At 53.1% G+C, this 15567-nt stretch overlaps 1 protein-coding gene across 1 annotated transcript in view; it reads right to left on the bottom strand.

The window, feature by feature from the left end:
* Nucleotides 1-15567, bottom strand: part of CDH23 (cadherin related 23) — a 201700-nt gene that overhangs the window by 74200 nt on the left and 111933 nt on the right. The window contains exons 11-12 of the mRNA XM_059821557.1: nt 8224-8373; nt 7268-7426 (exon numbers count right to left, since the gene is read on the bottom strand). Of these exons, the coding sequence (XP_059677540.1) occupies nt 7268-7426; nt 8224-8373 (309 nt within the window). The remainder of the gene's footprint in view (nt 1-7267; nt 7427-8223; nt 8374-15567) is intronic.

The raw sequence follows: 15567 nt of genomic DNA, 5'->3' as shown, positions 1-15567 counted from the left end.
TATGCTCAAGCCCGGAAGCCTTGTCATCCATCCATTGATTTACAAGGTATTTCCCCACCTCGCTCCCTGCTCTGACTGGCTATGTTCCTTGCTCTATGCAACCTTCCCAAAATCGGGAGCGATGCAGGCTTTCCCTCAAGGCTGGTCCACACAGTCACCACCACCACGCCAGAAACACAGCTCGCGGGGAGTCCCTTGGCGCAGCACCTCGTCCACCAGCAGCTCAAAGCTACAGCCAGCTCCTCCTCTACAACTACTGCCTGGTATCTCGGACTGTTTCTGCCCCCTGCGTTCACTTTTTCTCCAAGAAAAAGAAAGGGAAAGAAAAGCTTTGGAGAGCATCAAGAAACACAAGGCAGCAGCAGCCACGCAGGTGTTAGGGGGTAGCGGGTGCCCTTGGCCAAAGGGATGGAGGGAGGCAGGGTGGGGTGAGACCTGAAGGCTGCACAGGCAGCAAAGCCGCATCCCACCCGGGCTGGCCACGTGCACTTGGAGTCGGACAAACCCAGAGGGATGCAACCAGGCACCCCAAAGCTGCCCCGGGACCGCTGCAAAGCTCCGGGCCAGGATGCGGGAACCCACGGACCACGGCATCCCCGTGCCCCCGCCAAACTCGCACCAGCGGCAGGCTGACGGCTGATTGAGAAAGTGATTTGCATTTTAAATAGGTGCTTATTGATGTCTGCAACTCTCCTTCCCAGGGTGGGAAAACTACATTATTACTTTCTTGTTGGCTGGCGTTTACAGCTGGCTGGAAAGAAGGGGAAAGAAAATCAGGCCGGGATCGATTTTCCCATCCCTGATGCAAGGCCAAAGAGAGATCGAAGAAGCAGAAGAAAACTGACAGCTGGGTGGTAAAGGAGAGAACCTTTGCCAACCAAATTAAAGGTTGCCTTAATGAGGAGAGTAATGGAAGGTTAATTAGCACATTTACTTCATTAGGTTCTTACTAACAAGGCTTCTCCCAAGGAAGTGCAGTGGCAGAGAGGGGGAAGACGAGAATCCAGGTGAATGGATGCATCAGGGACCATGATCAGGGAGGGGACAACCCATGGGGGGTAGCAGAAAGGGACTATACAGGACTGCGAACCAGAATATATATACATAAGATAATATCTATATATAGATACACAGACATATATAAATGACTATATAGGCTAATGCATTTGCAAAAAAGACAGAGGGACCTTCTCTTCCCCCCCCCCCCCCCCCCCCCCCCGCATAAAATAATCTGAAAATTATAATCTGAAACTCAGAAAAAACAAAAGGGAAAGGGGCTTTTTTTAAAGCACAAGACTGCCTTAGAGATTCAGATTATCAAGCCCCGAGGGAACACGGTGCTTATTTTACCCGCCTTGCTGCATACCACAAGCTACAGAAAATCATTCCCACGCTGAAATCGATGCCTGATGGTTGAATCGGGCACCGGAGTTTATAGTCTGAGGTCTGCGGACTGCTGGAGATGCTCAGACTATTCCTGAGGGTCTGCAAAAGATAACTCTGGAAAGCATACCGGCAGCCTTACGCTCCCCTGCCCAAAAATATTGGAGGGGCGGGGGGAAACGTTTCAAAGCTCTGAAAAGTCTCTGCACCCCCTTCAGACTTCTCGAGGGTGGTTGGCATGGGGAGAAACCCAGCACCATCCCAGACCAGAGATATTTCTGTGTAAGAAGGGCATCGAGGCAAGGCGAAGAGCATAACCTCGCAAGGATGTGGGAGGATAATGCCCCAGGGAGAAGGCAGTCATTAACTCAGCAAGGATTTGGGACAAATCTCTGCACAACCATCCCGTCGATGTTATTTTTAAAGCGTGGCTGGCCCCAGAGAAGTACCTGAACGGGCAGCTGGCTTGTCTGACCTGGCCTGAATAAGGAAGAGCTGGCAGCAGAGCGTTGGGAACTGCAGGGGTTAATGCTTCTGCTGGGAGATGCTTGGGGGGGGGGGTTGGAGGTGGGCAGCTGGGTAGCACACCCCCTGGAAACCCCTCTGCATCTCCCCCTCTTCGTCCCATCCCGCAGCGACCGATCCCAGCCAGACCGGGACAAATAAAGCGGAGAGGAGGGATCACGGAGCTAGGATTACTTTCCACACTTCCCTGGAGAACCATTTTTCTCCAGCCCCTTCAAGGCAAATCAAATGCATTGTCGTGTTAAAACCAAGTTACTCTTGGTTTGTTTGGGCTTTAATGATTTTGGTTATCGGAACTTTTCAGGAGGACTTCGCTGTGCAGCTCTGTAGTGTACGAGGAGCTTAAGGAGACCTCCCGCCCCTTAATTCCTACATCCCGCTGGGTCGTCTTAGGCCCCATTCCTCCAGTTGTAGCAATTACATCAGTAACAGAGAGCGAAGCACGTACCTACGCCTCCGTGCAGGTCCCTGGCTTTTGGGAAGCTGGCACCACACTGACCCCGGCTCACGGCAGCTGCTGTCAAAGCAGCAGTGTCCAAAGGCAGGTCTGGAGGGGCACCGTGCTCTCCGCTCCACCCATCGCGGCACTCAGACCCTGCAGCCTTGCACGGCAGCAGGACCCGGGCATGCCACAGCCTCGGCGCGACAGGCACGAACACACGCTCACACCTTCCCTGCTCTTCCCAGCCAAGCATCCTCCACCGCACGCGACGGGCACGGCTTGTGCCAGAGCCCCAGCGCACCCCCAAAAGGGCAGGAGGGGGTGCTGGGCTGAACCCCCCTGGCTCCTCTCCCTCTTGGGGGGAGCTCACTGGAAGCTGGGCTGGGTCTTGGTGACCCCAAGGCCACGTTTTCATAGCTTCTTCCACCCAAAAGTTTCCCAGCTGAAGGCTCCATCTAGAGCCACTGCCTTTTCCCCTCCCCAGGTCACAGAATTGCTCCTCATGGGAGGCCCAGCGCAGATAATGGGGTGTGAGCCTGGGGAACTGCTTTCAAACCCTCTGTGCCCGTGAAAGGAAGGAGCAGAGACCTGAGCAGCTAAGGTCTGATGCCTGGCCAGCATCAGTCCTCTTCACAGCCACCGGGCATGGGATGCTGAGACTTTTCTTTCTGCTCCCGTCTCGGCTGATGTGCTCCATGAGAGCTTGCAAAGCAGCGGTACTACTCCCTGCTGCTGGCAATGAGCCAGCTTGGAGCGGGATGGAGAGTAGCAGCAGCATGAGGGCATGTTCCTGACAGCTTCTGCTGCCTCTGGACTCAAAAAGGACTAAGGGACTGGCCCCACCAGCTCCTCCCTAGCCCCGGACCTCACCCCCTGGCCAGTGCTCCATCCCAAAGCAGAGGACATTCCTTCTGGGTCTCCCCACCTCACTCCCTGCTCCCACGCAATTGCTCTTCTCCCTGCAGAGGGGATTTGCCCTGGGAATGTCACCATTCGTGCCAGACCACGCTTCCCACAAGGCTTGTACTGATACTGTTAGATAGTGGCGTGGATGTCGGACCATGCCCTTTTATCTGTCTCTCCTTCATCTGCCTATTGATTTGTCCCTCTCTGCAACGGATTTATCCTCCATCTGGTCTGAGATCTGCGGACACGTCTCTAGTCTAACAACTCATCCTCTCCTCTAGCTACGGGGCTTCTCAGCTGGGAGAGACAGGGCTGGAGATACTCTCCTCTCTCCTACTCCTTTTACCCCAGGAGAAAACCAGTTGTTGGGACTTGCTTTGGAAGATGTTTGCTAAACCCATCACAGGCACTGATCGTGGCTATGGCAGAAGAACGGCCTTTCATCCACCCTAGCACTGTCCTTCCCCAGGGCTTCCTATCGCACACAGCCCCGAGCCCTCTGCCCCGTGCCGGAGCCGGCACCCTTGCTCACCGCACCTCTCCAGGGCACAGCCTTCCAGCCTGCTCCCCGCTATCAGGAAAGCCAGCACCCATCGACAGCCACCAACTGCCCAGGCAGCACTTGGCTGGGGGTGTCAGAGACCCCAGTTAATTTAGGGTGCAGTGTACATTCTCGCTGCCTCTCGTTCCTGGAAGGCATGAAGTTATACCGGCTGCCTGCTTGCTCAAGAAGTGTGAAATTCTTTCCCTGACCTTTTCTGTTACGTTATTAAAAGGCTTCATGGCCAGTTGTTTCAGAAAAAAAAAAAATAAATTTCAATATCTGTTGGTAGCTGGGGCAGAACTTGCCCATATCTTCAGGCTGAGCTCTGGTCAGCTCCCTGCTTCACCCCAACCGTGCAGAAGGAGCGTGCCGCTGTGCAGGACCTCCAAACCTCTCCAGCCTGGCTCTCCCCTGCACAGAAGGGCCTGGGACAGGGAAAAAGAGAAGTTTGCATTGGGAGAGGCTACTAAGAACTGCAGAGCCCCGGACAGCCTGCTCTCCCCTCCGCTCAGCCGTCGCGTTGCAACGCACGCGTAACTCCAAATTGCAATGATTTACATTATGGTTAACCTGGAAGCTTTGACTGGAGTAAGGACCCCTTCACGCTGGTCTCTGCAAAAGCAGACCCACAGGCAGTCTCTGGCTTAGGGGGCTTATCGCATGGGTAAAGAGCACGGAGGCAGGAGAGAAGGTTGCCTTTGGGCATACTGCAGGCTCCCTGCACATGGCAGGAGCCGTTCCCATGAAGCCTGGACTCTCCAGATGTGCTCCTGCAAGCAAATGACCACCCTGAATCTGTATGATAAACGCGTTTCACGGACAGAATTAAACAGACGGATGGATGGATGAACGGACAGACAGGGAGACAGAGGGAATCCGAAATAGAGAACAAAGAGCAAAAAACCAAAACCTTAGAGGGTGGACAAGGCTGCGCCGTGCCAGGGAAATAACCGGGATTTGCCCAGGAAGCCGCAGGGGCGCGTATCCGAGCCCACGCATCTCTGGGCAAAGGGAAAGAGGCAGAGTGCGGAAAGCAGGCAGCGGCTCCGAGTCCCTGCTGGCTGACTGCACTTCGGGTTGTTTTACAGTTGATTTATACGCGTAACAGGCAATGTTTCTCTGCTGTCACTGACATTAGGAGCTGAAATGCTGCAGAGACGAATGGCCGTTTGGCAGTGCAAATGAAGTCTGCTCGCTCTTTTTTTTGCCTTCCCATTTTCAGCTGGCCAAGCAGAGGGCAGCGGGGAAAGGGCGGCAGCAAGGAGCGCGCTTGCTCGGCCGGGCAGGCTCACTGCTCTTCCCGGGTCACGAAGGAAACCCCCTTCCCCTCGCCTATGCCCACCTGACTACACACAGGCAAGGGGGGCAAGCGGGCAAGCGCTCGCTGGAAGATGGCCAACCAGCCCAGGGTCTTCTGGGCTGCTAGGAGTAACTTCTCCTCCTTCCCCAGGACATTGGGCTGGGCAGAAGATCGGCGATGTCCCATTGCCTCGGCCCCCCGTGGTTTTAGTTGCTCGCCTCCCTGCCGGGAAGGAGCTGCAGGCGCTGCTCAGCCCTGCCAGCTGTGCTTGGCCGTCTCCAGCAACGGCTGGTGGGAAGCCACCCATCATCCTTCGGCGACGGCTCGCCCGGCCCACGCGCTCCCCTGTTCATCCCAATCTCATAAACCTCCTGATTTGCCCTTAGCACCCTGGAAAGCCCTCCAAACGCAAGGCACAAAACCTGCGCTTATTTGCACAAAGGGGCATTTTGCAGCACTGAGCAAGGGGGGAGCCAACAGAAGCCCCCTTTCATGAGGACGCTATTCAGTGGCCACCAAAAAGTGGGCACTCCATGTGGCTGGCCAGACTTTCTTTAAAACTCAGCCCCTAACCCCTATGGAGGAATACCCATAAAGAGCTCCTAGGCAAGCGGAAAAGAAGGAAAAAAAAAGAAAAAGAGGAATTTTTTAGCAAGGAAAGCAGCAGTGGCATCCTTGCATGGTCCCTTTTGCCTGCGGCACATGGGACGGTTGGAGAGGCACGGCGCAGGCGGGCAGTGCCGTGGAAGCAAGCAGAGGGCTGCACCTCAAAGGCAAGCGGCAGCAGCAGGAGGAGCTGGTACTTTATGAGGGTTGTTAAAAGTTTGGGATCAGCTGGGAGGGCGATCTGGATTTCAGCGCTAATTGCATCCATTCTGATTTATCATAGAAGATTCAACTCCTGGCATTTTGCGCTCGCTCCGAAATGCTGGCATAGCTGGAAGTTGGGGAAAGAGGAGACGCGGTAACAATCACATTGTTCAGCGTCTGATGGCCTGACTAGCTAAACATCTGCTTGAAATATTAATAACTGTCAGATGGGAACAGCTCAGGGGCTCTGTACAGTTTCACACCATCTGTTTGTAGAGTAAACACACTTACGCACAGGCACATACACCCAACCCTTTGCTCAGAGCTTTTGTTCTCTGGATCGGCATGCCCGTGCGGGTGGGCGACCAGGGGCTGCAACCCGGGACAGTGGGGGCAAGGGGACCTGGAAGGGCAGCAAATCCATCTACAACTAACCCTAGCAGTAGGAACGCACCCAAAGCCTAGCAGGGGTTTTGATGCTCCCCTCTTTGATACTTCCCATTCCAGAGGAGCTTTGCTTCCTATTTAGATAGTTCTTCAGCACAGGGTTTTGTTTTGGTTCTTGCTGTGCCCTACACGCTGGCACTGATATTGACTGACATCACCCTCATGCCCTGGGAAACGTGTCTTCTCGCCAGGCATTTTGGGTGCTCCCACCACCCCACAAGGGATGGATGAGCCCTACGGAAATGCACCGCTATCGTCACCACCTCTGCCTGCTGCATCACCGTTCTGCTGCCAGCCATTTAATACCACGCTCTGCTAAATGCAGTCATTCCCCTCTTTTTCCATCCTTCACCCTTTTATTGGCTCAATTGACCTCGATTTGGTTGAGGAAGGTGATGCTTCCAAACGGGGCAGCAGGAAAACCCTCACTGAACGATAAATGCCGGGAATTGACTCTCACCGATGAAGCGACCAAGTTTTTTTAGGTACCAGAGCATCTCTTCCCATAAGAAGTAAGGCAAGAGCAAGGCAGTGAATACATGTTGGGATGCAAGCCACATACACAACTGAAATACTCAGTGGATCCCATACAGTGAGGAGGAGGGAGAGGCAAGACCATGTCCACTGGGACCAGTATCTACAGGAGGAGCAGCTGTCTGCAGATGAGACCTTTCAGCGTAGGACTCTCCCTGAGCTCCCAGCGTGGTGGGAACCACACACCTCTCCCAGAGACCAGGAAAGGTAAAGGCATCTGCTTCAAAAGTCCATGGCACGGCTACACACCACCCCACCGCCAGCATCTCCCACCACTCCCTTACCAGGTTCCCCAGCCCATCCCGTGGCGACAGGCACCATGGAGCCACACGCGCGCCAAGGATGTGGGAAAGAGAGGAAGAATGCTCCTACTCACGTGGACCTGGAGGACAGTGGTGCCCACCGTGGCATTCTCGAAGAGGCTGACATTGTACAGGGCCTTGCTGAAAATGGGGCGGTTGTCATTCTCGTTGATGAGGTTAATCTTCACGCGTGCAAAACCGACGTGGTCCGGGACGCTCTCATTTGCAAAGAGCTGGGCAGAGACGGGAAGCGAAAGGGAGGGCTGGAGACACCATTTGCAAAGTTTGGGAGAGTTAGCTACCCTTCTTTAATGGAGAAAACAACGCTCTCCTGAGCTCCCTCACCAGAGGAGCCAGCTCAGTGCTAACCACCAAAGCATGAATGCTAAAAGAAAAAGAAAAAAGAGTCCCTTCCCTCTCCCCCAGCAGCTGCTCAGCTCTACCCGACCTCAGCCCTTGGGTGCGCCGAACACCCTGCACCACCTCTCCTGAACAGCCCCCGCCTCCGCCCGGCAAACTGGGCAACCTGCCACCCCACCGCAGCCTGGAGCAAGGGTTGGAAGGCTTTTGCTCGTCTTTCTCCAACCAGTGTATGAAAGCCGCTCTGCCAGGACTAACACCGCTGGCATGGTCTGAGCATTGCTTTGCCTTCCTTGCGAATTTACGGCTCAGGCAGCGCGCGGGACAAAGCTGGAGCAGGAGGCTGGGGAGAGCTTTGGTGCCCGACAGGTGCACTTAAAACAAAGTTTTATGCTCTATAAAGCTTTTACGGCCCCGTGACATGGCAATGGAGAACACGCTCTGCTTATGCTCTTGCAGCTGAGCCTTTGGATGTTGGAAAGAGAGAGAAGGCGTAGAGCAAATCTCTTCCCCATCAACTCCTTTTCCTTTATTAATATTTCCATTTTTTGGCCATTTTGTAACGCTCTGGAGTTTCATAGTGCGGATTAGAGAGAGGAAGAGAGAAGGTTGGTTAATCGTCACTCTTAAAAATATGGACGTCCCATAGAGCACAGGGGTGCAGCCTTACCGAAAATTCGTAGCGAGGAATGGTCTCAAAGTCCAGCGGCACTGCCACGCGGACACGGATGTCCGCCTTCCCCTGGATGGAGGTCGGCGAGATGATGAAGTGGTTGGAGTTGTTGCCCACCAGGTAAACCTCGAAAACGCTGTTGGGTCCCTGGGAAGGGAGAGAGGAAGGTTGACAGTGACAAAGGAGGAAGGACCTGGCACAGCCACTGGGAAAGGCTGCGGGCACCCGGGGCCAGCCTGGGGGCAAGCACGGGACAGAAGCACCGACCCAACTTCGAAGCCTGTGCATCGGGTGCAAACCTGCCAGCGCCAGCAAGTGGGCGCAGCCCTTCGCCTTCAGACAAGTAAAAATGCAGTCACCGGAGATGCAGGGGAGCGTTTCTCTGCTTGGGTTTGGTTAACTGAGTCACAGGGTTCGGAACCGACCTTAAGCACTCTTCGTTGTGTTTTATTACGCTTACTGGGTGTACAATACATAAGATTTCTATAAATCTTCGATTCGGGCGCACTCATTTTATACAAAATCTGTGTGCGCATGAAAGGAATGCATCCCTGGGATAAACCTGCACAGCACACGGCTGGAGGGAAAATCCCTTTTACTGTTTCGAGCTCCACGCACCACACGGGGTATCACACACCCGCATTTCATCGCCTCGTGCTGGGGGGCACGGCACGAGTGCCTCTCCCAAGCGGAGAGCTCTTTCCAGTAAGACAGCTCAAACTGGGAACTGGAAAAATTCTCCTCTCCCAAGACCTGGCCAGCAAAGCAGCAGGACCACCGACATAACTGACAGCAGCATTTCAGGACCCTCGCTCCCGGCATGGCACCCCTTCCCAAAGCACAGCCCAGCAGAGCACATGAAAAGCGAGTTCAGAAGCTGCCAGAGCCGAATTTCCAATTTTCCCCGAATGACCTCCCTCCTATCAGAAAAAGGGACCAATTAAATGCACGAAGGGGCACTAATAGCAAAAGCTGGCTAAGCGTGACCGCCGAGAGCCGGCGACACGAGCAGAATCTCTGCTCGTCCTCCTCCTCCCCGCCCTCCCCCCCCCCCAGCAGCCAGCAGAGCGAGGGGCAAGCTGAGCATCTCCGGTGGAGCCACATGGCAGGAGCAAGCCCCGAGGGCACCCACAGAGCCACACGAGCAAGCCCCGAGGGCACCCATCGCCCCAGGAGCCCAGCAATGCTCAGCTGGTGGACGATGGGAAGCGAGCATCCCTACAGCGGGGACAAAAGGGACTCGTCTCGGGGCAGACTTAGCTCCTTCCAAAAGCTGTTTTGCTGGCAAACTGGGATGTGCCAACCCTGGCACGAGTGAGGGATGCTCCCCGACACTGGTATGCAGCCTGGGAGGGAGGGAGCAGAGGATACGGAGAGCAGCAGGAGGAAGCATCACTCCCCAAGCCGTTATTTCATACCCTATCCTTAAGATGCCAATTTATAGCAAACGTCCATTTTCTGCCAGCTACAAAAAAGCCATTTCATTGAGGAATTTCTGCCCAGCTCTGCTGCTGAGCCCTCAGCGCTTCTCCCAGGGCCCGGTGTTCTCCCCACAGTACACGAAAGCACCTTTCGTGGCGGCGAGATGCGAGGGATTTTTCTTGGCAGCCGGAGAGGAGTGAGTTTGTTGGAGGCACGAGATAAAAGTTGAAACATCAAAAGAAATCCAAGTATTTGCAGGAAGAGAGCTGGGTGGATTAGTTCCCCTCCAGCTGGGGAAGGAGATCAGCCTCCAGATACCCACCACCCCTAATTAGCAGCACCCTTGAGTGCCTCAGTCTCCCCGTGTGAGGTCTGGAGAAGGGGAATACATCTGCCTCTCGGGAGGGCTGCTGCGAGTTGCCATTTATATATTTATTCGGCTATTTATTTTTTTGTTTCTGCCCCCATGCTGCTTTCCTTGCTCCTAGTTCCCGGAGCCTGCGAGCCCCCTGCGGATGGCTGAAAGCAAATCTGAATATTCAAATTGTTATCAGCTGCCCAGCAGAAGGGGCTGGTTCAGCCCGGCTCACAGCTAGTACCCCCGCTCCGGAGAAAGCCATGGGGAGCTGCTTACATTTTCCTCACCCCTTCCTACCTGCTCCTGCCACCCACAGCAAACAACGGATCTGAAACGTGTTCCTGAAGAAGAAAAACAAGCGCTGTCTCCCCGGGCTCGCAAAGGTCCTGGCATGCAGTGGCGGGCTCACAGCTGAGCATCATCTCTTTGCGGTGCCGAGGATGAGCACGGGATGCATGGGTGTGCTGTCGGTGCGCGACCTGCTTTACCTGCTTGTTTCCCCCCCTCCAACCCCTTAGCCCAGAGCTCCTGCACTGCTCGAGGTCTTTCCCATCACTGAAAGCAAACGGGCTCCTTTGCCTTCCTTTAGAGGCATAAATTAACAAGCAGCCTGCCAAAGCTTAGCAGCCCTACAATAATAAACCCGTCTGCATGCACCCTCCATCCAAAACAAATTGAGCCATAAAGGAACGGGCTTCGGAGAGAAGTTCGCTACTGCACGAAGCCAGGACGTGGCCGCATGTTTCCCAGCTCGTCTCATCCCGTGCCAGCACGCGGGGCCAGCACTCGCCGTGGCTTGAGGCTGCTGCCCGCTGCTTCCTTCCCCGCAATCAAACCTCCTCCCAGCCGTAGCCGGCGCCGCGACTGATGGAAATTTCATGTCAATTCAGCTAAAAGACAATTGTAGCTGCAGTTGGGCATAATTATTACTTTGTTCTTCGCGTGCGTATTCCTCGGAGCGTGTAATAGGAGCTGCATCGTGTCCCTGCTGCCATAACGCCAGCATCAACCTCACGCGGATACCCGACTTCCAAAAAAGCAACGGCTGACTGATCTACCCTAAATGCTTCGTATTGGACCAACTTGCGATGGACCAGTTTGCCAGCCCCACACGCGCAATCCCCATCTTAATATTAAGGGGGCTGGAGCAGAGGGGAGACGGTCCCTGGGCACCGCTAGCACAGCACGGACCGGCAGGCAAGGGCAGCAGCTCAGGCGTGAGGCTGTGAGATGCCGGGAGGTGGGTACGTGTGTCCCTCCAGAGGTGCCAGGCACCGTGTGGGACCTGCTCATGCACCTGCTATGAATCAGGGCCAAAAGCCTGCTCTCCCAACCTGCAAGACGCGGTCACAGGGCATGGTTCACCACGAATCAGGGAACCCCTTATCACATCAGGAGGCCAGGAGCAGCCACGTCGGCTGTTCCAGCTTTGACTGAGGATGGAGCATAAGCTTTATCCCTGCTTTTTCACTCAGCATCACCCACTGGCTTCATCCATCACTCCTGCTCCCACCCAGCCCCTTCCTCATGAGAGCGCACATGGGAATGCTTCAGAAATTATTCGACCTTCCACCAGTCAAAGCAAGTATTTAGCATCACTTACCGATGGCTACACAAAAACTCAAAGTAAAGAAAAACAAACAAAAAAAAGAACCCCAAAACCCTAGACAAGCAAACAACCCTTCCTCAACCACACCACGCTCTGAAATCACTGAGGTGCCTGGGTAGGTTGGTGGCCTGCGATCATTTTACGCACAAAGCGAGCTAGATTTGGGAAAAGCAGCCTGGGATCCTCAGTTTTCTTCTCTTCATGCTGACTCAGTACAGGGCTCCCTTTGATTCCCTCTACCTTATCTCAGCTGCAGCTTGCTTTTCCAAAACGGAGAGCCCTGCCTTTCTGAAGCACAAAATCCAGCGTAACTCCAGCTTTCCTCCCAGCCACTTTCTAGGCATGGGCTATTACCTACAAAAAACTGAGGAGCGTTTAATATCCCTCATTCAGGCAAGTCTGCAAAGAAACAAAGTGTGAAGAGTTCAGGAGTGGTGGAGGAGGAAGGAAAAAAAAAAGGGTTTGTTTTTTTTTAAAAAAAGCAATTAGTGCCTCTTTGTATGGCTTGGATACCGTATGCCTGGTTCTAGCTAGTCAGAGACAAATAATGCTTAATCCTTCCTTTGAAAACACAAGGCATAAAGAGGGTTATTCTCTCCACCCACTTCAAGGCATTTAACTCGAGTGCTCTGAATAGCCCCTCCGGAGTTGCCTGCCTCTCGCCCGCTGCCCAGCCAGCTCAGGCTCCCAGCACCCGTTGCTCCCCCAGCACCCAAGCACGACAGCACCAATGACCCACTCCAGGGCTGACCGGGCACGGGCGCTTGTCCCCTGCGTCCCTAAGGACCTCACCGGGGTCGCAGGTGATGCAGGATGCCTGGAGCAAAATGCTCCCCAGCCTTTCTGATCCTCCTCCCCACGCTGGCAGCCCTTTTCTCCCGTCTTTCTGTCCATCCTAAGCGGCAGTCCTTGCTTGCTCCCTCACTCCCAGAGGAGTTTTCTCCTTCCCCGCTCTCCCCAGGTTATCTGCTGAATTCCACACACGCCTGCACAGACGGGATCAATCCGAGGCTGCTTCGCCTTCAGCTTATCTCTGCTTCAAATGATTGATTTTCCCTCTTTAAGGGTAATTTGCTGGTGAATTCCATGTATTGCAAAAACCCCTGTGAAATCTAATTCAGCCCGACTGGCAGCTGGCACTTTTGGGAGAGAATACTCGAGCGCCGTCAATTCCCCTTTACAGTTCCTTGCCATGTAGATCATATTTATAGTGCGCGTGTCTGTCATATACATATATATGCTATGGATGATTCATATATTGCACCTGCACACGCATGGGCACATACGATATCCCTATGCGAGTCTCTGATGTAGCTTTATGCAAGAAATACCGTGTATTCCCATGGCCTGGATTTTCTTTTTTTAAATTCCCCATTTATCTTCCTCAATATGCTTATTTTGGAGAATTGTTTCAAAATTATTTTAAAATGTCAGACCATCATACTTGCGCTTTATACAGCCTCTGCCCTTTTCTTCCTCTTCAGTCAACCGTGTCAAGGAAAATCAAGTGAAAGCCACGGCAGAAGAGCTGGTTTCTCTGGTGTGCCCTGGGAAAGTACGCTGCCGTTTCTCTTCATATACCTCCGTGGATCTTGCAGCAATGGGAAGCTGAAATAGGGGATGCCCTGAAGGATGCCCTGCTCCTTTTCCTGCATGGCCAAACCCTTGCCTTCTCCCTAAAATACTGCATCAAGCCACCAGGCTGTAAAATAGCAGCATATCCAGAAAAGATATCCACGTCCCCAACCTCAGCCAGCCTTAGAGCAGATGACGCTGAGCTAACCAGCCCTCCAAATTAAGGCAAACTTACTCCACAGCTCAGGGCTCTTCCTCTCAACCTAGAAACAAACCTTGCTGTAAAAGTGGGTAACTCAAGGCTTTAATCTTCCGTCTCATCCACAGGATTTATTCGTCCCTGCTGATCTATCACGACGTGAACGAGAGGAGAATCCAACCCCAGCCTGGGAGTGTATATACATACTGGTCTTCTGCAGTGTCCAGAGTTGAGTGTAGGCTCAGTCTAAATACTAGGAAACTTTCACAGATTTTCATAAACAGCTCTCAAATGGCTTTGGAAAGATATTCAGGTGGTTTGCTGTCTATCCGGCAGAGAGAGAAACTCAACTGCACAGAGGTTAATGCTTTTTTCTTGGTTCATAGAAGGCTGGGTCCAAAACCCTCTGCAAGCCCTGCGTGCCGATTTCTCCTGCGTTCAAGTGTTTTCGATAAGCCGTAGAGAATGCAAAAAGAAAAACCAGCACATCTGGTTCAACACCTCTCGGCTGCACCCCAAATCCACGTCTGGGGTCATCTCAGCTCAACCCGGGTGCCTCCTCTTGACATGCCCCCCCGTCCCACCTCGCACCCCCAGCCAGCTCCTCTTGGAGCAAGACCACGACCACGTTTGAGGGATGGCAGCTGGCAGTTTGCAAGGGATGGACTCAGAGGAACCGGTTTCTACTTGGAGGCACCCTGCTTAGGTACCTTGTCTGAGACGTTAATGCCAGCCTAGCTCCAGAAAGGCACTTAAACACAGAGGTAAAATCAAGAGCATGCTTTCAAGCGTGGTCTTGTGTGCGACGTAAATACGTTTTTAAGTGCTTTGCTGAATCGTTTAATCTAACTCCTTCAAAAAGCAATCATTTAAGTTTGTGCAAAACACACCAGAAGAAAGACCGACCAAAAAAACCCACCATTTAAAAAGGCCACGTGGGCCTGGTTACAAAACACCTTCTTGTTTAATGGCCTTGGCAGCCCACGCAGTGTTGTTTTAAGGGCCAGACCCACGCGATACCCCTTTCCCCAGCTCAACAAAGACACAACCGGGGTGCGATGGCAGGCAGGTTCCCCAAAGCCAGCCAATCCCACAGGACTCCTGCGCAGGGCAAGGTTCAGGCGTGGGTTGCTCTATCCGAGTCGGACCTCAACAAGCGTGAGGGCTGAAGGAACAGCACTGAAATTTGCTGGAGGGGCCAGAAGAAGGCTGGATGGCTTGGCTCAAGAAAGAAACCAACCTGCCGAGGGGCTCTCCCAGGACTTAACGACATAGGTTGGGAGGCAGGAGACAAAACTCGAGCAAAATTATCTTCCTGAAGATTCTAGCTTTGATTTCATGTGTCTCTATGCATCTGCTCTCATTTATTTATTTAGCTGCTCTCCCCGGAGACGTGTATAATTCTCTTCTTGTTTTCCTTTGCCCCTTACACAAATGAATCGTGTCATCTCTAGCATGAAGGCCGTGTTGGCAAAATAGCTTCTGTCAGCTACGTCCTCAGTCACATCCCTGCCTGAAGACCCCGGTCCTCGCCATCCCATCCCTCCACCGCTGCACCCACAGAGAGCCGAGAGAGCCTGGCACCATCTCGGCTACCTCAAATCCCGATGCTTTGTAAAAGCCTCGCAACTCTCATGAGGTACTTGAGCATCCAAAATGTCACCGTCAGACAACTATCTTCCCTTCCTGTAAGGTTTTTACTGAAAGTTTGGGGGTCTTGGGACTTCTGTAAATACACTGCCCGGGAAGCAGTGCTAGAAGAACCTGGCTGCAGATGCAGTCCCACTTCTATCTCATGTACATCTTTTTCAAGACCTGGGTATCCTCTCCCCATTTTTTCCCCGAAAGTGCTACCTTGATGCTTAATCCAGTTGCAAGCATCCACGAGGGGAAATAAGAAGGATCCACCACAGGAAAAAAAAACCCAATTGCTTATAACTTTCCTTCCTCCAGATATTCCAAGACATCAGCTCTCCTGTGCTTCTTATCAGTGAAAATAACACTACGGTCAAAGCAATCCATGCTAATATGACGGTCTCCAAAGAGGCGTACAGTAAAACTCCTTCAGACTCCCTTAGCGCAAGAGGTCCTCTCTCACCTGTTTTAAAAATCTCAGCCAATTCTTTTGGGGAAATCTCAGGAAGTTAAAGAAATACACCAAAAGAATGAGTCTATTTT

This window comes from Gavia stellata, chromosome 9 (assembly GCF_030936135.1).
Source record: "Gavia stellata isolate bGavSte3 chromosome 9, bGavSte3.hap2, whole genome shotgun sequence".
Taxonomy (NCBI): Eukaryota; Metazoa; Chordata; class Aves; order Gaviiformes; family Gaviidae; genus Gavia; species Gavia stellata.
This window is presented reverse-complemented; position numbering and strand designations above follow the sequence as displayed.